The 27,463-nt window shown below is 42.5% G+C and overlaps 1 protein-coding gene across 3 annotated transcripts in view; it reads left to right on the forward strand.

The window, feature by feature from the left end:
- The window catches only part of ASTN2 (astrotactin 2), an 895,904-nt gene that overhangs the window by 797,541 nt on the left and 70,900 nt on the right, over positions 1-27,463 (forward strand). For all 3 annotated transcript variants that reach the window (XM_006890703.1, XM_006890704.1, XM_006890705.1), the window contains one exon: positions 9,224-9,365. In XM_006890703.1, coding sequence (XP_006890765.1) covers positions 9,224-9,365 — 142 coding nt within the window. The remainder of the gene's footprint in view (positions 1-9,223; positions 9,366-27,463) is intronic.

The raw sequence follows: 27,463 nt of genomic DNA on the forward strand, positions 1-27,463 counted from the left end.
ACAGGTGATTGCGAAGACCATGGCCTGTTTCAGACACACCTTAGTCTCCAGAGAGACACCACTGCTCTTCAGCACTTTGGAGAGGTCCCTAACAGCAGACTTTCCCATGGCAATGTGCCTTTTAATTTCCTGGCTGCTGGTGCCAAGACTGTTGACTATGGAGCCAAGCAAACTAAAGCTGTGAACAATCTCAATCTCTTCACCATCCATCCTGATGCTGCCAATTGGTCCAGTGGTGAGAATCTTTGTCTTCTTGACATTGAGCCTCAATCCGCATTGTAGACTGCAGTCCTTGACACTCTGCAGCAGGCGCTTCAGGTCCTCCTCAGTTTCAGCAAGCAGGGTTATGTCATCCGCATAGCGCAGATTGTTGATAATTCGTCCACCAATCTTGACCCCACATTTCTCCTCATAGAGCCCAGCCTCCCTGATAATCTGTTCTGCATATAGGTTGAAAAGGTATGGAGATAGGATGCATCCCTGGCGTACGCCCTTCTCAATTTTGAACCATGCAGTGTTTCCTTGCTCTGTTCTGACGACTGCCTCCTGGTCCAAGTATAAGTTTCACATTAGAACGATCAAGTGTTCTGGGATTCCCATTCCTCTCAGAGTCAGCTGCATCACCTAAATTACAAAGACTAGGAGAGTACTGGTTCCTCAGTGGAAAACTGGAGATCTAATTAGAAGAAGATGAGTGACAGAAATAGTTTGCACTAGACTAAAGGTTGTTGGTTCAAACCCAGTAAGTGATGTTGCTGAAGAAAGGCCTGGCAATCATCTTGTGTGAAGATTACAGCCAAGAAATCTCTATGGGGCACGTCTACTCTGACAACAGGGTCACCATAAATTGGAATCAACCGAAGGACAGCTGGTTTGAGTTTTGAAGGGTAAGCTGGATGTGGATAGTGTATGGCCTATTAGGCTATAAATTACAAGGTCAACTGTTTGAATCCACCAGCCACTCCTTGGGAGAAGGATGGGCGGTATTCTCCCGTAAATATTTACAGTTCCCAACACCCAATGGAGAATTGGAATTGAGTCAGTAGTAGTAAAAATATATATATATATATCAGGAGTAGCATCCTCCTTCGGAATCTCTATGAGCTTTGCTAAATGTCAATAGTTATAGAAAGGCTTCAGGCCTTTTGTTCATAGGGTCACTATTAGCCATGCTTGATTTAAAAGGCAGTCAACAACAAATAGATGTGTGTGTGTATGTTATATGTGTGTGTGTATGTTATATGTGTGTGTATGTTATATGTGTGTGTGTGTATAAAAATTTGAGCATTGGTAAAAATAAATGCATTCAGGTAAGATCACACCAAAAGATGTTCCCTTAGAGGGCTGAGGAAAGAATTAACTAGAAGTCCCCTAGCAAGATGCCTGGCATATGGGTGTTCTTGTACACATTGCTAGACTTCTTTGTTAGACTCCCATTACCTTTTGAGGGGCTCATGTTTTATTGACAGCACCTTCTTGCCTGCACTACATGAGTCCTGTGCCCTCTGGAAGGGGTCAGATCACACAGGAGACAGGCTGCCTCACTCCACTTAGAGTTCTAACGCCAGGTGCTGGCACTGGGTAGATAGGGGTGGGGGATGAGGGCTGAATGCAGGCGCCAGACAATAAAGTTTGGTTCCACAAAAGTCAGTAAATAACTGTACAGCTGACCTAATGCTGGGCTCTGGTGACACAGAGGTGATACTTAAGATAACGCACAATTCCTGTCTTAAGCACCTCAGAGTCTGAAGGGCAGATGTGATTTAGTGGGGAAAGCATGATCCTTAGATTCCAAATGACCTGGTTCTGACCCATATTCTCCCGTTTCTATGTGAATGTGGTTAAGCAAGTTATTTAACCTCTCCTGAACCTGTTTCCTCACCTGTAAAAGCACAACTTAATCCACTGGGCAGTATTGAATATTAATCAAGACATTGTTTGTTTTGAATATTTAATTAAGACAATGTAACTGAAAATGTGTAGCATTTTTCATGCATGTCATAGAGCCAAATAAATGTTCTCCTTTCCTCTCCACTTACTCCCCTCCCCATTTTTCCTTCTCTCTCTGCCTTCCAAAATGGCTTCTTTTGCAGAATGCAGGAATGTTCTAGAGGTATTCTGTAACATGTATAAAAACAAGTGAATTTGACCAAAGAAAAAGGTGCAATTTAACAAACAGATGCAACCTAATGGGAATAAGGGGTTTCTGGGTGCTAATGTCCTTAACTGCTAACAGAAAGTTGGGAGTTTGAGTCTAACCAGAGGCACCTCAAAAGAAACACTTGATGTGACGTACTTTAAAAAAAATCAACCATTAAAATCTCAAAAGAACACAAGTTCTACTCGGACACACGGAATGATAATGAGTCTGTGTCAGCCTGTGGCCACAGTTTTTGTTGTTTTGCTTTTTAAAAAAGAGACACAAAAGGCACTAATATTTGAACTCTAAAGTCAAGCTATCCATTGGCTTTCCAGTACCTTATATCTTTACAGGAGACTGCCTATCTTTCTTCCTCAGAGTCACTGGGGGGATTCAAACCGCCAAACTTTAGTATACTGACCCATTATACACTGTTAACTAGACCATATCTATCATCTCATTTATTCTCCACCCAGTAGGTCATAGGGAATCATTTGTTTTGCAGGTGAGGAAGCAATCTCCACAGGTCCTTTCTCCACCCTAGACAACAGCCCAGGGTAGTCTGCTGTGAGTTCCTCTCCTAACCAAAGGGGCTCCTTAACCTCAAGTCTCTGGCACTTCGAATCCACCAGCAACTCTGAGGGAGAAAAATATGGACCATATTTTCTTGTTAATATTTACTACTGTTGTAGAAACCAATGACGTTTCCAATATTAGATACAACACCACGGCAGTGAGTTTTTGAGTCTGAGATGATAAAATACGTGATAGAAAAGCCATTCTGAACTAGGCCTTTTCAGGTTTCCCTCCCCACTCTCTCCCCTCATCCCTCCATAACACCAATCCTCACATGCTGATGAAAATCACCACACTTTGGCCTTTTCCCTACAGAAAATATTAACCATATTTTGGGGAAAAAACCCACAAAACAACAAAACCCAGCAGCAGCTGAGAGATGTGGCCCTTTCCCATCCCCCAAAAATGCCTCTTGGCCTTCACAAACTCTCAGGAGAAATGTTTTACCTTTGCTCGGTGAAGGAAGGTGGGGAATGCAAGCTCCCTTCACCAGGGCACCACATGAGGGCATCTGCAGATTCCAGAGGCCAGACCTGGGACAGTCCCACAATCCTCATGGTGCTTCCTGGAAAGAGTGTGGAGCCCTGAACTAGGGACCTTTCTCCCCACCTGAGGTAAATAACTCACGGCCCCTGCTCCTTCCATTTTGGAATTTCTATGCTGTTTTCTTCCCAACCTGTTTTCAATTTGCTCTTGTGGCCGCCTTTGACTGTGACCTCAACTCAATCAGAAGCAAGAGGGTGAGGGGAGAAAGAAAGCCAGAGGGAAAACAAGGAGAAAGAGGATTGAGGGAGCGATGAAAGGGGTGGAGGGAGAAAGAATGGAGGCAGGGGGTGGAGCCCTATAAAAAATTGCTCTGTGCTTTGTTGGTCTGGTACTGAAACTTCAACAGAATTGTGATTAACCTTTTCTGTGGAACGGAACGAACGCAAGTCTGAGTGGATAAAGAAATGTGTGTGGGTCTGGCCCCAGCCCACTCAGGTTACAGCCCCAGAAGAGTCATAATGGGGAACAGGCACATTCCTGTACTGCGACTCCCAACTCCCTATCTGTTTTCAAGGAAAGAAAAACAGAGAAAGAATGTCAGCGTGGACAGGCATGGGTGAGGTGGCCAGCAGCAGACTGGTCCTAGGAGAGGTTGTCTTGTGGCCGTGACAACGTGTGAGGGAAGAGGGGACAGAGCATCCTAGGCAAGGGCAGCCTAGTGGAAGATGCAGAGGCAAGAGATGGATTTCATTCTGGACTTTGCTACTGGGTAGCTGTGAAGACTTCAGTGAGAACTCAACTTTCCTAAGCCCCTGCATTTCCATAAGTCAATGCAGCATGAATCTAGAACAGATTTTTTTAAGGAATTCAATCCAGTTGCCACTGAGTCAATCCTGACAGATTCAACACAGTAGGAGAGAGTAGAACTGTCCTCTAAGGTTCCTACGGCAATAATCTTTCCAAAAGTAAATTTCCATGTCTTTCTCCCAGGGAACTCATACTGCCAAAGCATCACATAGCAGCCAAGTGCTAAGCAATTATGCCACATTGACGACTTTGCTAGTTTTTGGTGTTTTGTATTAAGTAGTATAACTTTCAAACCAAGTTTTATTTTAAACATTTAAAAATAAATGTGGACCCATATATGTTAAAAGGATAAAACTTGCAAACCAAAGTTAGAACATATTACACACTTAGAAACCTACTGAATTTATAATTCCCCCAAAATTTGTCTTTTTCCTCAGAGATTCCAGCTATAAGAAAATGGAAGGGTATGATGGCCAGGCATCTAGTAAAGAAGAAAAATAGGATTGAGGAGAAGGTGCCTCACATCCTCCTCAGTTCTCAACAATGTTTAGCATCTCGTCGGCTTTCTGATAAAACTCTAAGGAATCAAGAGGGCAAGATTTTGTTCCAAAACTACTTAACCTACCTCTTATCTCTGTGTTGCCATAGCCATGATTTTTTGTTCCTCTGGCCTTCAGTTCTGAAAGAAGCACAATGGATAAAAACATAATTACTAAGGGTCTTTAATTCTCTGTTATGATGGCAGCAATCACTCGCCAACAACATAACAACAAAAACAAACATGATAGCTAATACAGTTGTTAAGCTCTTACCTGGTACAAAACATTTGTATACAGTATTTCACATGATGCTGACATTACCGTAAATAAGATACTGTTATCTTTACCATTTTATATAGGGGAAATCATAAAGAGAAAGCTTAAGGAATTTGCACAGGACAGAGTAGAAAGGACTACATAGGGCTGCTATGAGTTGTGTGTGACTCAAAACAACCCTATGCAAACCTAGGTTTCAAAACCCAAGTTCTATGTCTTTTGCCCATTTTGTAATTGGATTATCAGGCTTTTCTTCTGGGAGCCCTGTAGAATTCTGTAAACTATCACGGAAGCAGCTGAAATGCCCAGCCACAATAAAATGGATTGAGAAATTATGGTACATTCACACAATGGAACGAATACTATGCAGCACGCAGGGACAATGATTTTGTAAATTACTACTAAACATGAGAGGAACTGGAGAGCATTTTGCCGAGTGAACTCACTCAGTCTCCTAAAGACCATTAGTGTAGAGAACACTGTGCAGGGTTCCAAGGGGAAAAGGGGCTTAAATATAGGATGGCATAATTTGATGGGTGGAGGAAGGGTGGCATTGGTAAAGGAAAGAGGAAAGGTCTGGTGTGAAAAACAATGTATATGAACTTTATGAACTTTGTAAGTAAACCAGTATAAAAAAATTAAAAAACAAACAAACAAACAAACACCTAACATCCCAAGTTCTTAGCCAGTACACCTCATTATTGCTCTTTAAATGACAGAGTTGCTAAATACAGAGCTTGGAATATTGTAACATGCAATGCATGTGCCCAGTTGCTTTAACCTCTATTTGTCCATAGATAAACACTCAGGGACCTTCTTAGTCTCTCCTAACCCCTCCAGCAACCCCCACCCTCACCATTAGGCGAAGGATGACATTTAGGGGTCACCCTTATGCACCTGTCTCCACCTAGGTTGCACTGAAACCTTCAGAAGGAGACTGGCCAAGAAAAGAAACCTTACAATTTACTTTATGGGTCCATTCTTGTATTTAACAGCCCTTCTCATTGTCAGATTACAAGCTGTGGAAGGTCAGGGACCATTTCTTTTATTGTCTATTCCCCCCAAGATCCTACAGCTGAGAAAGTGGCTTGAATTCAATTGCACGTTGAATTGAGGAAGCTCTGTTTCCAACACTGTAGTCTGAAAATTTTCTCTAGGAGGCAGCAGAGCCTAAAAGAAGAGTTTTGACTGTGGCATTAGAGGGGCTGGGGTTCAAATCTTACTCTCTGCCAGCCTAGCTTTGCAATTTTTACCTTCACCTTTACAATGAGGGCAATAGCACTTCGCTTACTAGGTTAATCTGAATAGAATTAAGAAAGCTCACATCCCAACATCGTCAGTTCACATTTTTCGGAGAAGCAGTACAGTATTTTAAAAACTATTTTTACTTTGGAGTTAAAAGTGAATGTTCAAATCTCACTCTTTGCCTTTAACTTTGTGAGTTCACCCTTAACTTTGCATTGGAGTCCTAACATTTATTTTACTGGGTTACTTTGAGAATTAATTGAAGAAAAGCTCAACTCTTTGGACCCTACTCTCAACTTAACTCTCCAGCAGGTTTTCAGAGGCAAGTATGTCACATGAGAGGAGATTCCTCATCATTGTCTCATGGAGCAGCTGGTGGATTCAAACCATCCACCTTTGGGTTGGCAGTGCAACTCATTGCCTCTAGCCACGAGTACTGTACATGCTAAAAGTCAATCCTCTTAGTTTTGTTTTTCATTTGAAGGGCATTAGTCCTAGATAGCATCAAAGCCTAAATACCATCATAATGCCTCGAATATGACTAGTTATCTACACTAATCACTTAAGCAAAAGCTAGAAACCTTATAATTGGGTTAATCTTACTGAACTATTTGTAGAACTTTTATCCATGGTCCAAATTATTCTGAAAATATCTAGAAAGCTATGCTCATTTGAAAATAAATGACAACTATCTTTTGGCATCAAGATAGTTTATTAATACAGGCCACAAGTATACTCAGTTCCCCATGAAGAGCCAAGTCTTTCAATGGCTGTCTTGAAACAAATTGAAAAGCAGACAGACATGGATCTAAGCTCAAAGAAAACAAATGTGAACAGTCAGACTTGGAACTCAGAGAAACCAAGGGTAACAGGCTCTCACTTCATAACAGTCAACAATCTCATTCTTTCCCCCTCTCTTTTCCTAACTTTCACCCTGCATTACAGTGCTCTGTGTTAGTACCAATTAGAAAAGAAACAGTTTATGGTTATACTGAAGGTGAAGCTGACATAAAAGACCAAAGGGAGTTATATATAGGGGATGTCACTATTTGTGATTTTAAAAGTTTCCTTTATTCTTTACTTTAAAGCAAAACCTTTGGTTCAAGAAAAATAGCATTTTTCTGGATGCTTGGCCCTTCTTTTTGACTCAGAGTCTCTAAGTTGTTATTATTAACCCCTTGTTACAGAATGGAAAGCTAAGGGTTAAATGACTTACAATCTTACAAAAAATGATAGAAATGGAATTCAGCCCCAGGTCTGTCTGGCCAAAGAAGCCAGAATTGCGTGTTTCTAACATTAGCTTGATTTAGACATTTGCTCTGGCATCTACATATCAAGTCTATAAATGGTGTACTGTCTTTGTGAAAAGGGAAAAACAAAAACCACTACCCATCAGAGCTGCTGTATTGGACCATAGGGACAAATATATTATAGAGCTGTTATCCAGCTGAATTCCAGGACATCCAGGAAATGTAGTCAGACCAATGTTACAGGATTCACTTGTGAGTCAAGTACATAAATTTTCTTTAAAAGACCAAAAGAAAGGGCTCTGTGGATTCTGCCCACCCGTTCCCTGCTGAAGAGTGCCACATGGATTCTCTCTCGGTCTCAGTCTCTTCAGATTCTTGGCCACCGTGACTCTGCTGTGGTGGCTCCATCATGGTAGCTTGTCCTTAAATCTTACATTCTCCCCTTCTGTCCTACTACAGGTAAAAGTGAGTAGAGGTATGAAGTACATTCAGCATAAAAGGGAACAAGAGAACAACAGTTGGAGAATCTCCTATTATTTTATACTGTTTGGTATAAAATATTCCACATGACAGGTTTTTTTTTTCCCCTCTCCTAAATCATCTAATTTTAGAATTAGAAGAGAACTTAAAAGCCATTTAGTCTAGCCCATTTACTTTTTCTATTTTAAAATCTTTCTTATTGATCCTTCCCCTTTTCACCAAAGCAATATATGTTTATGGTAGATTACTTAAAACATAGAGATAAGAAAAGAAAAAGAGAGAGAGAGAGACAGAAAAAGTCTCCATTATCTTACTCCCCAGACAAAGCACCTATTTTTAATGACTATACAATATCCCAACGCATCATTGAACCAGATTGTCATTTCTCTATCTTTAAACATTTAGTTTATCTAAATTCTCCCTACTATAGTTGTTTCTAAATTTTTGCTAGTATGCATACTCCTGCCATATTTATTGTCTGCCTTAATCTTTGTGAAATCGGTGTCTTATTTTGTTTGTTTTTCCTGGAATCCAAATAATGATTCAACCACATTCACTTTACATAAAAGGAAACTAAGGTGCAGATATGGGCATTTACTTGTCCAAACCTACACATCAAGTTCTTATCACAACCACGACTGCATCCCATGTTGCTAGATATATTCAGTGATTGTTTTTAATAATCTTTACAGAAATGTCTGGTCTTTACTTGTCCTCTTCCTAGTGAATTGCAACTGCTTCCTAAATGTCATGGCTGGATTGAGTTTGTTCAATCGTGGAGCTCAGGGATTGAAAACATGTGGGACTTATTCTTCCACTTCCTTCCTTGGACTCATGACCTTGATTACATATCACATTATGGTGCTCTTTCCTCCTTAGCTGGACTGGGTCTCCATGTCCATCTCAGTGGAATACTTTATGAGTCCACTAACAGTGCATCAGATGGGATGGCTTATACAAAGCCTGTGTCGTATCCTTAGCTATAGCAACTGACTGTTTACACAAAGAGAGAAAATGAAATTCAAATAATAATGTACCTTGTTCGAAGATTTAAGAAAATAGTGGCATCCATGATAGGGATGTCAAAGTCTGAATAATTACTCATAAAAAAGAAGTACAATATTCAGTGTCTTTGATGCCATTTAATCTATTTTCTTTATACAATGATTTGTCTCATTTGAACCTTGCTACAATTTTATAAAGGTAGGTACCAGTATCCTTGCTTTCCTGATGAGAAAACTGAGACCCAAATGAAACAAAGACTTGTTGGAGCCTGGATGTTCACTGGCAGTACTTTCAGATGCTGTTCTTTCTCTGTCCTCTAATCCTTCTGACTGTGGTGTCCAGATACGTGATGGGTTTGGTTGGCAGCATGGATATCTAAGCCTGAGCGTGGGAGCTCATTTTGCTTTGTTTCCCTCTAGGAGAATTCCTGAGTTTTGCTGATGACTTGCTCTCTGGCCTGGGTACATCTTGCGTAGCAGCTGGTCGAAGCCATGGAGAGGTCCCTGAAGTCAGTATCTACTCAGTCATCTTCAAGTGTCTGGAGCCTGACGGTCTCTACAAGTAAGATATGTTGAATGTGTGGGGGTGCATGAAACAGACAGGATGATCATGAACCTAAGAAGAAAGGCCTGAGAAATTCTGTCCAGATCAGCAAAAGTTGTGTTGGCCAACCTGTATGTGTGAACACTGAGGTGCTAAGTTTACAGTTGTGTGGTCATAATACACAAATAAAAACAAGCCCTGTATTGCCATTGAACTGGTAGTGACTCATAGCGGATTCTCTAGCATTTTTGAAGCTGTAAATCACATGGGAGGATATTGTCCATCTTTCTCTCATGAAACATCTGAAGGATTAACAGCTCTAAAGAGATATGGCCTTTAGCTTAGCAGTACAACCCCGTATGGATGAGGCCACCAGAGCTCCCTAGCTGTGTAGTAGAGAATGGTAAAGGTCCAAAACCATCCATCTAACTGATAAAGAATTTGCAGCCCTCAGTGGGAAAGTTGCTTGTTCAAGATCACAGGGCAAGTTACCAAGGAGAGCTGGGCAGAAGTCTCTGTCTGGTGTTATTTTCTCTGGGGGAACAGAATTAGATAAGCCTATCTGTATTATATATACATAGTTTTGTTATTAATAGGTTCCACTCCTTTGGAAATTATGCCATCATCATTCTTTGCAGAGTATTCGAGAGCCGTTCACTCCAAACTCCTAGAGATACAAAAAAGAAACCGAAGACTTATATCTATCAGTCTCATAAATGAAAAAAAAAAACCAACAACCCTTGGTTTCTACTTTAATGATCGGTGTTCAGCCATTCCACTTTAATAATCTGTATACAGCCATCATAAACTGTACTGTGTATCTCTACAGACCAATTTTCCCCATGTGTTCTAGTTATGAAACCATAGGGCATCTCCGTTGCCAATCTTAAAAAGTTACAGTTGTTAAAAAGTTTATCCTCACTCATTGCTTATTCAATTCATCCATTCATCCTTTTACTGACACATTCTAGTGATTTGTTTATGTTACTTATCTATTCAGTGTACCCAATGTCTCACGTGCTTTGGGCCTGTTGCTGGGAGAAACTCTCCACTGGAGAAGGACATCATGCTTGAGAAAGTGGAGGGACAGTGAAAGAGAGGAAAACCCTCATCAGGTATATCGACACCGTGACTACAGCAATGGGTTCAAGTGTGTCAGATGTTGTGAGGACAGCACAGGATAGAATAGGGTTCAGATCTGTTGTCCACAGGATCACTATGAGTCATACTCAACTTGAGGATACCTAACAACACTAGATCCATTCACCATCTCTCTATCCATCTGTTCATCCATCCGTTTATCCATGCATCATATTCATCCATAAGGATAGTCAACCATTCTTATCATCCAACCATTTAATTATCAACTCATTTGTTCCTATTTTTATTTATACAATAACTACTCATTTACTAATTGAAGAGGCATTTTTCTGAGGATTTCCTATGTCCCAGGACTGTGTAATGAAGTGAGGCTATGAATGTGGTGAGGCTGAGCTTCCTCTCCTCAGGTAACTTATAACCTGTGGAGGGATAAAGGTCACAGACGGTAGATGTAAATAAAGCTTTGATATTTTTAGCTACGCGACCTTAGATAAGTCAGTTTACATCCATAAGCCTCGGTTTTAGCATTTGTAAAGCAGAAGTAATAAAATCTAGAGTGTAGAACAGAGTGAGAATTAAACAAGGAACATCTTAGCACAGTCTCTCAAAGTATGTACTCAATAAATATTAGTCCCTCACAATCTGTGAACTTTTCTCACCACTAAAATAGATTCCATTTCTTCTTTCCTCTCTTAATCTGAAGGATTACTTTCTTAAAGACCATGATGCCTTTTTGAATACTTGGCATTTTCAGGCTTACTAGTAACCCACTGTTTTCATGGAGCGAAGTCAAGAAGATCACAGTTGCCTGGAAGTCGGGGCCTTTTGATCACTAATCTGCCCCTAGATGATTCTGAGATCTTGGAGGGTAATTTTTATCCTCCAGAGAATAGCAAAAGCAACTGGGGCCAGGAGTGCTCTATCGACAGAACCCCCGAAAGGCAAGAAAGAGTCTAATATCTGCGGGTAGAGCATTTGCATAAACTTCAGAGAGGACAGTGAGCCCTGATGGTTCAGTAGTAAGGAGTTGCACTGCCAACCCAAAGGCACACAGTTAACACTCACCAGCCACATCGCAGGAGAAAAATGAGCAATATCCTTCTGTGCAACTAATTGAACTGAACTGCCTCTGAAAACCCACTGGAGGTTATCTATGACTCAGTTTGGACTTAATGGTACACACCAACAACAATCACAGAGGAGCTAGTAGATGCTTTAGATTGTGATAACTGCAGTCCTCTGAAGGATACCTGGTAGTACTAAGGTTGTTAACTGAAAAATTTGGATGTGAGAACCCATCCAGGGAAAGACCTGACAATCTGCTCCTATAAAGATTACAGTCAAGAAAATTCTTTGGGAAAAGTCTGTCCTGTCACATGAGATTGCTATGAGTTTGAATCAGACTGATGGCAAATGGTAACACAGTCCACATAGTGAATGGTGAGTTTGGGATCCGACTAAGAGAGTGATTCTCTATCTTCTTTACTAACAAACTAGGATCTATAACATCACGATCACCTCTCAAAGCCTCATTATATGGTGAAAATGGTAATGTGGAAAGCATTCCTGATGACTGCCTCTGGGTCCTTTGTCTCTCTTATACCATCCATCCTAGCCTGGAGGTACATGGATATGGGTTCAAATCTCTGCCCTGACCTTTATCAACTGTGTGATGTTGAGTGATTTTTCTCAACCTGTGAGCCTCTATTTCTTCCTCAGTGAAAATAAGGATAATATGGTGTGTGGCTCCCTGGGACTTTGATGAAATGATGCACAGAAGCTTTCTTCAATGGTAGAGGTTCTTTATTGTTGTGGTGTATCGTCATATTGGAACCAACCCATAGCCAACCGCCTGGCAGGGTTTGAGAAGCGGTTAATCACATGGGAGGAGATCCTTCACCCATGTGGCAATTGTGGATTCGAACCACATGCCATTGGGTTTCCAGTGTAATTCCTTACCACTAAGCCACTAGAACTCCCTCAGAAAGGCTCACATTAGGAGTTGTTATTATTACAGCTGCTATTTCTGCCCTTGTAGTAATTCCTCATTTCGGATGCCTCCATCTCCATCCCACCCCCATTCTCTGAACACTGGGAGAGATGGCATCTAGCAGGAAAGAACAGAGCACTGGCAGGTGGCTCCTCTCCACGGAGACAGAAGTAGTGACCCAGTCTGGGTGACATTGTGGTGACGTGGCTTTAGCTGGGCTGGAATCCTGCAGGCATGTTATGTAGACAGCAATGAAATGTTTTATGGAACCCCAAAAGCAATTACCACTGCAAGCTGACAAATCAACTGCCATCCATTAAAAGTGAGGAATATGTCCCTCCACCCCTTCCTTTCCTCATTGATTGGCCCTTTCCTCCCTTTCCTATCTCTTGGAGTGGGGGGCATCCTTTCTTCCTCTGTCTTAGAAATGTGCTTGTCCATAACTCTGAACATTTCTTCCTTTTCTTTTTGAAATCTATTTTATTAATGGCCCTGGGATCTGAGCCACTCTGAACAGGAGCCAGGGTGTTGTTTGGAACAGTCTTATCCCTCTGGCGGCTCTCCTCCCATTCGGTCTCGAGTTTTAAAATAGTTCCAGTGTGAGTTTTGGGGTTTCTCATTTTCACTTGTTCATTCCTTACCATAATGTTAAGTGTTTTTGGTTTTTCCCCCCCTCATAGGCCAAAAAGGCCATGTGTGGCAGTAGAATGGGGACAGGTTTTGGGGTCGGGCTGAGCTGGGTGTGAATCCTGGTCCTGCCACATACTTATTCACGGCAAGTCACTTATCCAGGGCAAGCCACTGTTATCTGAAATGGTTTCTTCCATTGAAACAGGGGGATTAAGTGAGAAACTCCACCAGCTAGGGCTACCAGGAGACCTGGCGTATGTTCTCTAGGAAATATCATTATTGTTATGTGCTATCAAGCTGTAACAGATTCATAACTAAACTTCCCGGGGGTTTTCCGAGACTGTAAATTGCATGAGAAGCCCTCTTTCTTCCACAGAGGAGCTTGTGGAGTCAAACTGTTGGCCTTTGGGTTGGCAGTGCACCTCCTTACCCCTAGACCACCAGAGTTAGTTATAGCCTTTTTCTTCCCAGTCCCTTCTCCTGAATGTTAGTCCTATTTTCTACCAAGAATTAACCTTGGAGGATATGCTTTGTGATATCGCTATATGATATGCTGTTGTTGTGTGCTGTGGAGTCACAACTCAGTCATAGCTGACCCTCTGGAGTATTTCAGAGGCTGTAAATTACACAGGAGAAGATAGCCCATACTCCTGTGGAGCAGCTGGTGGGTTTGAAACGCATGCCTTCGGGATTGTAGTGCAACTTCTTACCACCAGGCCACCAGAGCTTCCTCTATGGTATGTTGTTGTTGTTTACCACACAGTCAGTAGCTGACCCTGGAGCTGGGTTACAGGTTAGAGGCAGTAAATTACCTTTGAAAATATGGTGTGTTAGGGTTGGTGGGGTCATAGGGGGAGGTGTGTCGGAGTCAGCGAGACTGGCTCTAACTAGGCAGGCTTCAGAGCTGTTGTACATAGGGTTGCTATGAGCTGCAGACAACTCAAGATCGTATAACAACAACAACAACAAGGGTACCACTATCTTTGGGGGGCGGCAGAAATTGAATGAAAGAAAAAGAGATAGATGCAGGGAATGAGAGACTTGAAAGAAGTCAGGCTTTAATTAAGCAGCGTTGGAGGCTAAACCTGATCCTTGCTGTGAGAAGGTATGATGAAAGGAGTTAAGTGGTACAGGTACAAAAGACCATTGCCTGAGCCAGGAAGTCTGAGCTTGCGTGCTTCCACCACCACCACCTCTGCTTCTGGGGCCATGGGCCACATTCCTATCTTCTCTCTAGTCCTCAGTTTTAGCGTCTTTGAGAGTTCCGAGATTTCATAGTTACGCTGTAGCATTTCCTCTCCTCTCTCCTTCTCCTGATACCTCATTCTATGAACTTTCCTTCCTCCCTCTGTTTGTTTCACCAGGCAGGAGCCTCTCTGTTTCTTTGTTTTGTGTTCTTTGTCTGCTTAAGTATTTTCTGTGCACTTCATTCTTCTTGTCCACTTCTCATTCATCCTGTCATTCTATAGGTGACTTTCTCAGCTTCTGTCATTCTCTTTATTTCTAATTTTTGCTTGAGTATCTCAGTATTACCTATTTTATTTTTTTTATATGACTTCCATTTACCCACCTTTTGCTCTCTATCTGGCCTCCTTCCACCCCACCTCCTCGCCCCTCTCCATCTCCCACCAGAAGGCAAATGGCTTTTGCAGCCCCTCCATCCATATAATTGTACACAGCAGCGCAGCATGAGACCAGTCGGAGTAGTGAAAGTCAAGGCTAGTCCTCTCTGTCCTAAGCTCACCCTGGTGTAACAAAACAGAAACATCAGCACTCCGGCCCTGTTTAAATTGAATTTCGTTGTTTGTTTCATTTGTTTTGCTTTTGAATGAAAACAAACAAAGACCAGCAGGGAGAGAGGGTCCCCAGAAGGTCTGACAGTGGGCCAGCCCCTGCTCCCATGGGTTGTTGGACTCTGAGGGAGACCCTGAATGGGAGCTTCTATTCGGGGCGGATGGGTCAAGCTGGGCTGGGTGCTCGAGGTCCCTGCTTTTGCCTGGCCAGAGGTCTAGACACTTCTCTTGTAACTGCTTCCCGACTTCCTATTACCCAAGGAAATGAGCCTGCGTCTTGCCTTTACTGCCTTGTCTTTTTCTAATCGTGGGACAGCTGCCAAAGGGTTGTGAGCAAACATGCCAGCAGCAGCCAGGCCCGATTCCTGGGGTGGGGGCTCATTCTCACACATTCAGTGTCTTGCCGCAGGCCTGTCCTCACCCTCTTGGCCTCAGTTCTATGAGGGGAATGCCAAGGGAGCCTGGGTACTGCAGCCATGTGCCAACAGCCAAGGGGGGGCAAATGCTTTAGGAGAGGTCCTTCTTAGCAGGGATGAGAGGAGTAGAGGTCTAGAGGGAAAACAAAGGCTCTAGTAAAGGAAGAGTGTTATGAAAGAGAGTAAGACAGGCAGTGTGCCTGGTCCTTGCTTTCAGAACGGCCTCAGGCTAGTGCTGCCTCTTCCTATGGGCTTGATGTTCTCATCTGTGAAATAGAAAAGTAAAGCTTGTACAAGAATTAGGGATGGAGATGCCAAAACAAGGTTATGACTCGCCAAGATTTCAAACTTTTCTGAGTAATAGTGGTAATATTCATTCTTGTCCATCAAGTCAGAGCCAACTCGTAGCTTACCTTCTAGTGGATTTTCCAAGGCTGTACACTTCATGGGAGGTGGGTGTTAATCTTCTGTGGAGCTGCTGGAGAAAGGTACGATCATTGGGTTAGCAGTGCAACTAGCCGTGGACCACACCACCAGAACTTCCTAGTAGTAGTAGTAAATAATAATAATAATAATAATAATAACAATAATAATAATAATTTTTTTGCATGTTCACAGTGCCAGAAACCATGCTAAGGGTATTTCAAGTGCTGCCTCATATACTCTTTCCCATAATCTGACAGATCTGACTCGAAACTGCCATTGAGTCCATTTCAGCTCATCACTCCATCAGGTTTCCAAGGCTATAGATTTTTTTGAGCAGGATACTGTGTATCTTCTTCCTACTGACTGACTGGCAGATCCGAATTTCTAACCTTTCCTTTAGCACTCGAGTACACAAAGCATTATACCATCAAGACTCTTCTATGGATAAGGAACTAGTAGTATTATCACCAGCCTTTTAACAGGTGAGAAAAGCAAGCTGAAAGGAGGAAACTTTTTACCCAACGTCACATGGCAGGAAGGGTAGAGGTGGCGTATCCAAGCTCATCGTAGCTGTTCCCCCACACCCTTGTGCTCTGTGCGGTCCATGTTCTTGTCTACCCAGGGATGTGGAGGTGTCAAGAGTACCTGAAGTTACAGTGGAAAAGCGTTTTCTAACTACAAGCCATACTCTTTGCAATGGAAAGAATACCAGGTTTGGGAACCCAAAGACCCAGGTTCTAGTCCAGAGATCTCGGGGGAAGAAGTTCACGCCTCATCTTTGCCATATGGAAAAATTGTAATGTTAATCATACTTCCAGAAACTGGATAGTAAATGAGAAAAGACTTTGAAGTGTGTTTGTCAAGGAGTGTAAAAGAAAGAACGATTTGTTCCTTTAAAACCACCTGCCACCTATGTCAGACAGCTCCAATACTTACCCAGTGTGTGACTTTGGGCAATGTCCTTCAACTTCTTTCTGTCTCAGATTTTTATTTGTAAAATGGAACTGTTGGATCTGTGTCACAGAGTTGTGAAGATTCACTGGGTTGATACATGTAAAGATCTCAAGATATTCCCTAGTTCCTTATCAGTGCTGGCCGGAATAATAGCATTAAGAATAACTGCTATTATTACTATTTGTGATCACTTTACCGAATTCTGTAGTTGCTGTCTTGACACCGTTATGTTCATAGCATCTCAGTGGGAGAGTCAGTTAAGCGTTTATCTCTGACAATGATCCCTTTATTCATTACACTCTAGGCTCACTTGCCAAAATGTGACAGAAATTTCCACAGGGTTTTGCCTCTCTGTTCCTTTCCCTGGCATACGGTTCCTCTGTTTCTTTCCTTGAATGTTTGGGGGGTTTTCTGGTTTTTGTTTTTTTTGGGGGGTTTGTTTGTTTTTTTTTTGCCATCCTTCAGATTCATGGTTTAACGACACCTCATTAAAAGGGCCTTTCTTAACCACACAATCTGTAAGTTATCTCTCCTGCTATACACATAGACTCATGAACCTACTTTATTTCCGCTATGGTACTTATGAGAGCTGTGAAGATTTAGTATCCACTTACCTGCTTGCTGTCTGTCTTCTCTCACTAGCGCATTAGTTCCATAAGAACACTGACTATTTGCTTTGTCTGTCCTATATTCATAGGACGTAAAACAATGCCAGACACACCAGTTAGAATCCAATAAATATTTATTAGATGATATGTCCTGGAAATTCTGCCCCCCCCATTTAATCATGCATTTGTCTTCTAATTTATTCTCTGGGCAAATATTCAGGTACAATATTTAGGTCTAGAATTGGAGTACATGGGAATCTCAGAACACTTGATTGTGCTTATGCAAAACTTGTACTTAGACCAGGAGGCAGTCATCAGAACAGAGCAAGGAAACACTACATGGTTCAAAATTGAGAAGGGTGTACATGAGGGATGTGTCCTATCTCCATACCTTTTCAATCTATATGCAGAACAGATTATCCAGAAGGCTGGGCTCTATGAGGAGTGTGGCATAAGGATTGAAGAAAGTCTTATCAATAATCAACATTATGCAGGTGACACAACCCTACTTGCTAAAACTGAGGAGGACCTGAAGTGCTTCCTGCAGAAGGTTCAATATAAATTGAGGCTCAACATCAAGAAAAGAAAGACTCGCTCACCACTGGTCCGATTGGCAGCATCATGATAGACAATGAAGAGACTGAAACTTTTAACAGCTTCAGTTTGCTTGGCTCCAAAATCAATACTCTTGGTACCAGCAGCCAGGAAATTAAAAGACTAATTGCATTGGGAAAGTCTGCTGTCAGAGATCTCTTTAAAGTACTAAAGAGCAACAATAACAGTCTGGAGACTAAGATGCACTTGATTCAGGGCATGGTCTTTGCAATTGCTTGGCTCCACAATCAATACTCTTGCTACCAGCAGCCAGGAAATTAAAAGACAAATTGCATTGGGAAAATCTGCTCTCAAAGACCTCTTTAAAGTTACTGAAGAGCTACAATATCAGTCTGGAGACTAAGGTGTGCCTGATTTAGGCCATGGTCTTTGCAATTTCTTGCTGTGTCAGAAAGCTGGACGTGTGGTGCTGGAGAAGAGTACTGAATATACCATGGACTGCTAGGAGAACAAACAGGTTTGTCCTGAAGAGGGGAAAACCAGGCTGCTCCTTGGAGGCAAGGATTCTGAAGCTTCATCTGACATACTTTAGACATGTTACAAGAAGGACTAGTCCTTGGAGAGAGATGTCATGCTTGAGAAGGTGAAGGGACAGCACAAGAGTGGAAGACACTCAATCAGATAGATTGATTCAGTGGCAGGGTTAATGGACATAGGTGTGTTGGAAACGGTAAGAGTGGCACAGGATAGAGGAGGGTATAGGGCTGTTGTATATAGGGTTGCTATGAGTCGTAAGCAACTCGATGGCATATAACAGCAACACCATTGGAGTACATGGAGTCACTACCAAAATGAATTGGCTGACACAGAAGAATTTGATGAAACAGCATATGATCAACAGGCAATGGTGAAAAAGGAGGAAGTTCAAGTTGCTTTGAAGGAATTTATTTTTTTTAAAAGGCCCCAGGAATTAACAGCATACCAACTGACATATTCCAATAAACTGATGTTGGCCTCGATTTGCACACAAGGTTGTTCCAAGAAATTTGGAGGACAATTACCTGAACAACTGACTAGAAGAGATCCATATTTATTCCTATTAAAAAAAAGTCATCTGACAGAGTATGAAAATTATCGAACAGTATCACTGATATCACATACAAGAAAGATCTGACTGAAGACTGTCCAAAATTGACTGGAACAGAACATCAACAGAGAACTTCCAGGTGTGCAGACTGGGCTTAGAAGATGCTGTAGCACTAGAGACATTATAGCCAATGTTAGATAGATCTTAGCTAAAAGCAGAGACTGTGCAAAGGCATTTGACTGTGTGGATTACAACAAATTGTGGCTAACCTTGAGAAGTATAGGAATCCCAGAACACGTAACAATGCTTATGCAAAATCTATGCTTGGACCAGGAAGTTGTCAGAACAGAGTAAGAAAACACTGCATGTTTCAAAATCAGGAAAGGTATACATGAGGAATGCATCCTTTCTCCACATCTTTTCAATATGTATGCAGAACAGATCATTTGGGAGGCTGGGCTCTATGAGGAGGAACGTAGCATCAGGATTGGAGGAAGACTCATGAGCAACTGGCATTATGCTGATGATACAGCCTTGTTTGTTGAAACTGAGGAAGACTAGAGGCATTTACTGCAGAAGCTCAAGGACTGCAGTCTTCAATGTGGATTGAAGCTCAACATCAAGAAAACAAAGCTTCTCCCCACTGGACCAATTGACAGCATCATGAAAGATGGAGAAGAGATTGAGATTGTTAACAATTTCAGCTTGCTACTTTTCACAATCAACACTCTTGACACCAGCAGTCAGGAAATAAAAAGACAAACTGCATTGGGAAAGTCTGCTGTCAGGGACCTCTTCAGAGGACCAAAGAGCAACAATATCAGTCTAGAGACTTTGGTGCACCTGATCCAAGACATGGTCTTTGCAATTACTTGCTATGCATTACAGAGCTGGAAAATGACTAAGAATGATAGAAGGATTGATGCCTTTGAGTTGTGGTGCTGGGGAAGAGTATTGAACTTCTAGGACTTCTAGGAGAACAAACAAGTCTATCCTAGAGAGATTAAAACTAAGCTGCTCCTTGGAGGCAAGGATTTTTTGGGCATGTTGCTTGGAAGGGTGGAGGGACAGCACAAGAAGGGAAGACCCTGGGTGAGATGGAATGACTTAGTACTGGGAAAGTGCGGTAGGTATGTTGGAGACAATGAAATTGGCTGAAAATAGTGCAGGGTTCAGAGCTATTGTACATAGGGTTGCTATGAGATGGAGGTGACTTGGCGGCACATAACAACAACAACTTCATCATTATAATAATGTGTTTATTTGTTATTTAATTTTACCCTCACTACCCTTCTCTAAAACAGATCCTACTATTCTCATATAAAAGGTAAACCTGTCAAGGCACAAAGATATTAGACAACCTGACAAAGACATCAAAGCTAATAAATGGAAAAGCTACACTCTAAACCTGGCTTATTTCTAGAGCCTGAACTCATAATCACCACATTAAATTAAGAATAGAATTCAAACTCGAAAAGCTCAAACTTATTGCCATCACATCAGAACCAATTCATAGCTGAACCTCTGCTGGGTTTTTAGGATTCTGTATGTTGCAGAAGAGGAGATTTACCTATGTTCCTCCCATGGAGCCACTGGTGGATTTGAACCACATACCTTCAGGTTGGCAGTGCAGCTCCTTATCCGGGGGCTTGACAGAGCTCCCTATGAGTAGAACAAGACACTAGACATGCACAAATGGTAGTGGGGAGAGGGCATTGAAGCTGCAGAATGGGATCTTTTGTGCAAAGATCCAATGTCAGATGAGTTGCAACCAATTATTTTTTAAAAAAGAATCTTCAATTGTCTCACCAAATGATTATTTGGTTGCCACTGAACATCAAACTTTATTTTGTTCTTTGAGTTCCTGTGCTGTTATTGTTAGGTGCCATCAAATCAATATGATTCATAACAACCCTATGAACAACAGACCCAAATCCTGACTTTTCCTCATCATCTCCGATACACTTAGGCTCATTGCTGCAGTCAGTATGTTAATACATCTCATAGGGAGTCTTTCTTTTCTTTACTGACCTTCCATCTTTTCAAGCATGATGGTCCTTTCCAAGGAATAGTATGAGTCCCTAAGTGTCATGCAAACAAATGAAACACTGAACCTGTATGTAGAGGCTACCCCTTCCTGAAGACATGCTTTCAAGGGCCATTTTTTTAATGCATCTGATTCCCAGCCTGCCTCTGCTGAGTTGTTTCTGAGAGTCTCCAGCCTCCTGTGTGCTTCTACAAACAAGTCCAAAGATGCTATTGCAAAAGACAAGGGGCCTTGGAGCTTTGGATTTAACATTCTTGGATTCCTTACCACCCCCAGGATACCTCCTTCTCAAGTACAACTTGGGCAGCATATTACAGAAGCAGCCAGGGTCACCACCATGGATATATAATTATACATTAGATGAAATCCCAGTGTTTCTTTGTATTTACATTCCTACTCTACCCTCTTTATTTCCTCTCCTTGTGCCAAAAATCAGTACAGATTTAACTGGAAACAGCATGAAAGTCATCAGGAGTTGTCCAGGGATGGCCTTTAAAAGTACTTGCCAGTCAATAAGAGGCCCCAGTGTTTTAAAAAGGAAAACACTTGAAGGTCATCCTACCTCTCCCCCCAAGGAGCTGTGTAGACTTGGACAAGTCATTTCCACTTTGAAGCCACTATACACACACACACACACACACACACACACACACACACACACCTCTGTTTGGAGCAGAAGGACCTTCTCATGACTCTGGAGCCGTGCATCTCTGGATATGATGGCGACAAGAGGACTGACCCACGCCCCTGGCAATTGGACAGGCAGGATCTGAGTCTAGAGAAAAGGACTTCATTCACCAAGAGGCCTGATACTTCCTTCTTTTCAGCTTCAGTGGCCCAGTCTGTTCAATGTGTCCCCTAAGCCAAACCCCAGATGTGGCCTGGCCAACTTTCGAGGGGACTCTTAGTTCTTATGAGAGCAGATATGTACACTGATGAAGTCTTCTATGCTCACCAGGGGCCTGGGATGCAGCCTCTCAACCAATGGTACGGCTGTGGCCCAAGATTGATCCAGGACACACCAGGGAAAGAAGCCAGGAGAGACCGACAGTCTGTCCTGTTCTCTCCACTTTTTCCTTCTCACTGTACATCTTTCTCACTCCGTTTTCATCTTTCTCTTTTATCCCCTTCTCCCTTCCATCCTTTATACACATTCTTTCCTTCCTTCCTCGTTTCCTTCTCACTTTCTCAACATTTCTCCTGTTCTTTCCACTGTATCCTTATCTTTACTGTGTGTTGTCTTCTTTTCCCTCTCATTTCCTTTGCATGTTACTGTATTCTGGTGTCTATGTGTACCTTGCTTATATTTGCTTTTTCTGTGTTTATCTCTCCATCTCTTTCTCCTTGCATTTCTCAGTCATCCTTGCTTGGTTACAGGAGCTCCCTTTTCCCATTGTCCTATACCCTTCACTCCTGCCATAGGTGTCTTCGTACAAAGATCTGTGCCCATTATTTGGTCTGAGGTGAGCTGCCAGTTGTGTGAGTATGGCTAAGGTTTCCAGAGCTTGGCAGGGACCAGGGTGCCTGTGATGCCCCCAAATTCAGGTGGAGTATAGACTTCCCTTGGCTGTGCTTCCCTGTGCTATTGGTCAGGGGTGGGGGCAAGGAGGGCAGCGTAGCAATTCGGTTCCATCTAGCGTCAGGTCATGTTGACCTCTCCAAAGTGCACAGTTGAGGTCCCAGAGAGGAGAAGAGCTGTTCTCAAGCCAGAAGCAAATACAGCAGTGTGTCAGAAGCCAAGAGAGACTTGTAGAGGAAAAATAACGCTGTTTTTCAGCTGACAGACAGTGAGGCTCCTCAAACCTGCTGGGGACTCTCAGGCAGGCTGTTTCTTTCCTCAAACTGCATCAGGATTTCATCCAGGAATGGGAGGCAAGCCAGGACTCCAGAGGGACTGGGTACGGACTTCTGTGAACTCGGGGAAGGTGGGGGGATGCTGTTGAGGCTCTGCTGCTTGGCTAGACCTTGAATGCTCAATGGAGGAACTAGACATTCTCGGGGAGGAAATGAGAACCAGAATGGGCTTTTAAGGAGGGAAAGGATGTGTGTTGACATATATTTTGTGGTGACAACTCAGGCCATGATATGTGTGAAGCACAGGCTGTATTGTGTTGAGAGGATGAAAGGCCATTTGGTATAGATGACGGAGAAAGAGAAGTCTTAACACATTTGAGGACCCAGTGCTTGGTGCCTGGAGTGGTACTTCTCAGAGGTCAAAGTAGAGCAACGTGGCATCAGCTTAGTGTTGGAAGCATCCAGAAATAACAATTCTGGAAGCACCCAGAATCAGCTATTTTCTTACTTCTTAAAAAGAATTAATTAGAAGGCAGAGTTCTCAGGAAAAGGTCATGCCATTTGTTGGACACCTACAATGTGCCTGACACTAAAGTAGGCTCTTAAGGTGCAGAACTAACCAAGCTCAATGTGGTTTTTATCCTTATGGAGCTCATAATAGTAAGATAAGAAAGGCCTAGGTGGTTATGTCATTGTTGAGTACCGTTGAGTCAGAACTGACCCATGGCTGACCCTCCAGTGGGTTTTCTGAGGCAGTAAATCACACAGGAGGAGATTGCTCATCTTTCTCCATGGAGCATCTGCTAGATTTGTTCTGCATGCCGATAGGACTGCAGCAGAGCTTCTTACCAATAGGCCACCAGAGCTGTTTCCTAGATGGTTATAAGAGACATTTATTTATTCCTTGTTGTGACAGGAAAACTTAGGGGCTTTGGAAACACCAAAAAAAAGGGCCACTGACCCAGTCGAAGCATGCATTAGTCACAGCATTGACCCAGTCAAAGCATGTACTACTGCCCAGTCATTCTAGAGAAGAGCAAAGAGATATGAAGAGTGCTTCAGGCAGAGGGCAGATTGTGAAAAGACTGGGAGATCTGAAGCAGAGATTGTTGCTGTGGAAGGCAGGGATGTTGAGGATAGATGGACAAGCAAGGCCAGGACGGCCATAGTAGGGCCTCAGGAGGAGTCATGGAAAATCTTCAAGGGAGTGAATGACATATCTGAATTTTATAGATGCAGAGAGAATCTGACTTACAAGGGGATGGCTAACATATGAATGATACTTAGAAGAAAGGAAACAGCTGACCAAAAGCCATAGAAATTATGTCCTTGAAGAACAGCTGAGAGATCTAGGTGGTTTATTTGCCTTAAGAGAAAACAGGTGAAGACACCCATTGTCTTTAGCACTCTGTAATTACCCAGGTTCAGATGGCACAGATATGTTTAACATGACCCCAGAGAGAAGTACTGGGAGCATAGGCTGAAGAGGAGCCAGATTTCTTCTCACTATCAGAAAGTTTTCCAAATCACCAACTCACAAAGGGCTAGCAATCTCAGGTGGCAGTGGATGCCTCATGTTGGGGATTAGAGGGGCCAACAGACTGGAGAAGAGCTCAACTGGGCTATGTAAGAGGGAATTCGCGATTGTTGTCCCTGATCCAATGTAGACAGATGCTGTATAATAGGGAATAGTAGAGACTATGGCAAATTAAAAATGAGACAGGCATTCTCAGTTCCAGCTAATTATTGCCATGTGGTAATGCAGATCCTGTGTTGACAAATACAAATCTTCAAGCCAGTAGTCTAGATCTTTAGCTCAGATTATCTAATTAGTGAATGCTGGAAATCAATTTAAAAATGATCTGAATTTACTGCTCAGAATTAACTGGCAAGTTGTTAATTTGAAATCTTCAATATAGGCCATAATCTAGTGGTTAAATGCTTGGCTGTTATTGTTGTGTACTGTGGAGTCAGAACCGACCCATAGCTGACCCTCCAGTGGGTTTTCAGAGGCAGGTAATCTCATAGGAGGAGATTACTTATCCTTTTCCCATGGAGCAGCTGGTGGTCTCAAACCATGTGCCTTTGGAATTGCAGCACAGCTTCTTGCCAGTAGGCCACCAGAGCTCCCTAACCCACCAAATGGTTCCAGGACCAAAACCTAGCAATCTTTACCCATAAATATTCAACTCACTCAGAATACCAAAATCACTGCTATCAAGTGATTCTGACTCATGATAACTCTAGGGCAGACAGAACCTCTCCATCAAGTTTCTGTGGATCTTTCTGGGTGCCAACTTCCATTTCTTTCTCCCTTTGAGTGATTGGTGGGATTAAGCAGACAAACTTTCCATTAGCATCTCAGTATTTACTCATAGTACCAGCAGAGCTAAAAAAAAAAAAAAAAAAGGTTGTTGGCTTAGAAAATCCTATGACATAGTTCCATTCTGTCCCATTGAGTTGCTATGAATAGAAATGGACTAGATAGATGATACTTGACGAAAACGTAAATCTAGACCAGCTCTAAGTGTACAGTGAGAAAGTCAAGGTTCTAAGGGGTCCCTAGTTCTCACTGTCAAAGCATAGCCAGTATCTAGCTCACAAGGTTCCTGATAGCTGATACAAGGTGATGACCAACTTATTTTAGCTTCTGGTCACTTGATTAGGAGGAAAGCACTGAGACAGCTTAGTATGTAGATAGGTTCTTGGGGTGGGATAATACATCCCTTCTAGAGTCTATGGCAGCTTTGCTGTTCTTCTGCCTGAAGTCTTGGGTAAAGAGCTTTCTCTTTCTGATTATCTCTTTCTTGGCTAGATAAGTCACTTCCAGCGTTGGCTATATGTATGCTCCTGAAGATAGGTATGGGCGGTGCCAGCAGTCTAGACTTCCAGCTTCTCCTTCCTCTTGTCATCTAGGCTGTGTGCCCGTCTCTGTGCTCTGACAAGCCTTCTCCCCAACACCCCACCGTCATCTGTGAAAGAAGCTGTTGCATTTAGAGTCTTGAGGTCCTCGCTGGAGAGGTGTTAGCAGACTGCAGGGGAGCACCGTTAATGAAGTGTAGAGAAGCACAGGAAAGACAAAAGCCAGACTTCTGGCACTTTTCTTCCTGCTCTGTTCTTTTCTCTGGGGATAGACTCCACCATCTACAAACAACCTTGTTCTGTTTTCACACCTAAATCACAGAATAATAGAACTTGGGGCCCCAAGACCATGGACCCAAACCTTCTCTCTTCACAGGAGAAACTGAAACCCAGGAAGAGAATGGGATATGCTCTTGGTCACCCCGGAGGCAGTGCCAGAACAGGGGCAAGCCAAGGCTGTTAGTGTTAAGTCCAATAGCGAGCCTGCTCTCCCTTTGCGCAGGTCACAACCATCCATGTACATGAATCTACTTTAGTATTATAGCTTAAGAACTTGGGGGTTTTGTATAGATTGTATTGTTGTTGTTATATGCCATCAAGTCACTTGTGACTCATAGTGACCCTGTGTACAAGAGCCCTAAACCCTGCTCTATCTCTTGACAACCTTATTGTCTCTGACACACCTATCCCCCTTATCCCAGTGATGGAATCAATCCATCTCATTGAGGGTCTTCCTCTCCTGTGTTGTCATTCCACCCTTCCAAGCATGACGTCCCTCTCCAAGGACTGATCCCACATTGCAACATGTCCAAAATATGTCAGATGGAGCTTCAGAATCCTTGTTTCCAAGGAGCAGCCTGGCTTTACCCTCTCCAGGATGAACTTCTTTGTTCTCCTATCAGTCCATGGTATATTCAATACTATTCTCCAGCACCAAAGCTTAAAGGCATCAACTCTTTTTCTATCATCCCTAGTCATTGTCCAGCTCTCTGATGCATAGCAAGTAGTGGCAAAGACCATGTCCTGTATCAGGTGTACCTTAGTCTCCAGACTGACATCATTGCTCCTCAGTACGTTGGAGAGGTCTCTGACAAGGTGATCCCACAGAGTGTGGAAATTATCAAAGAATATCATTGATGTCACATGCAAGCAAGATTCTGCTGAACATCATCCAAAAATTACTGGAACATAGATTATTTTAGGGTATGGTATTACAAGAGATATAGTCCCTTCTTTTGTTCTCCTGGAGCTCATCCCTAATAGAGCTTTCGTAATCATAGAGAAACAAGAATGTTTGGTACTCTGTGGTTAGGAGAAGTTTTAGGAACCATGTTCTAAGCAGCTACAAAAATCTCAAGACCAAATTTACTGCCACTGAGGTGATTCCAACTAATAATGCCCCTCTGTGCCTTTGAGCTGTGGTGCTGGAGAAGAGTATTGAATATATCATAGCCTGCTAAGAGAACAAACGGGCTCATCCTGGAGAAGGTGAAACCAGGCTGCTCCTTGGAGGCAAGGATTCTGAAGCTTTGACTGACATAATTTGGGCATGTTACCAGGAGGGACCAGTCCTTGGAGAAGGATGTCATGCTTGGGAGGATGGCGGGACAGTGCAGGAGATGAAGAGTCTCGATGAGATTGATTGACTCAGAGACGAAGGTAATGGGGGTAGTTCAGGATAGAGTAGATATTTACGGCTGTTGTACATAGGGTCACTATGATTCACAAGTGATCGACAGCACATAACAATAACAATCAGGTTTCTGAGACCATAAGTCTTTTTTTTTTAAATTTAGTTTGTTTATTTTTCATTTCAACGAACATCTACAGAGATTTTGGAATTCCATTCATTC

This window comes from Elephantulus edwardii, unplaced genomic scaffold, assembly GCF_000299155.1.
Source record: "Elephantulus edwardii isolate Elephantulus edwardi_28Jun2011 unplaced genomic scaffold, EleEdw1.0 scaffold00092, whole genome shotgun sequence".
Classification (NCBI taxonomy): Eukaryota; Metazoa; Chordata; class Mammalia; order Macroscelidea; family Macroscelididae; genus Elephantulus; species Elephantulus edwardii.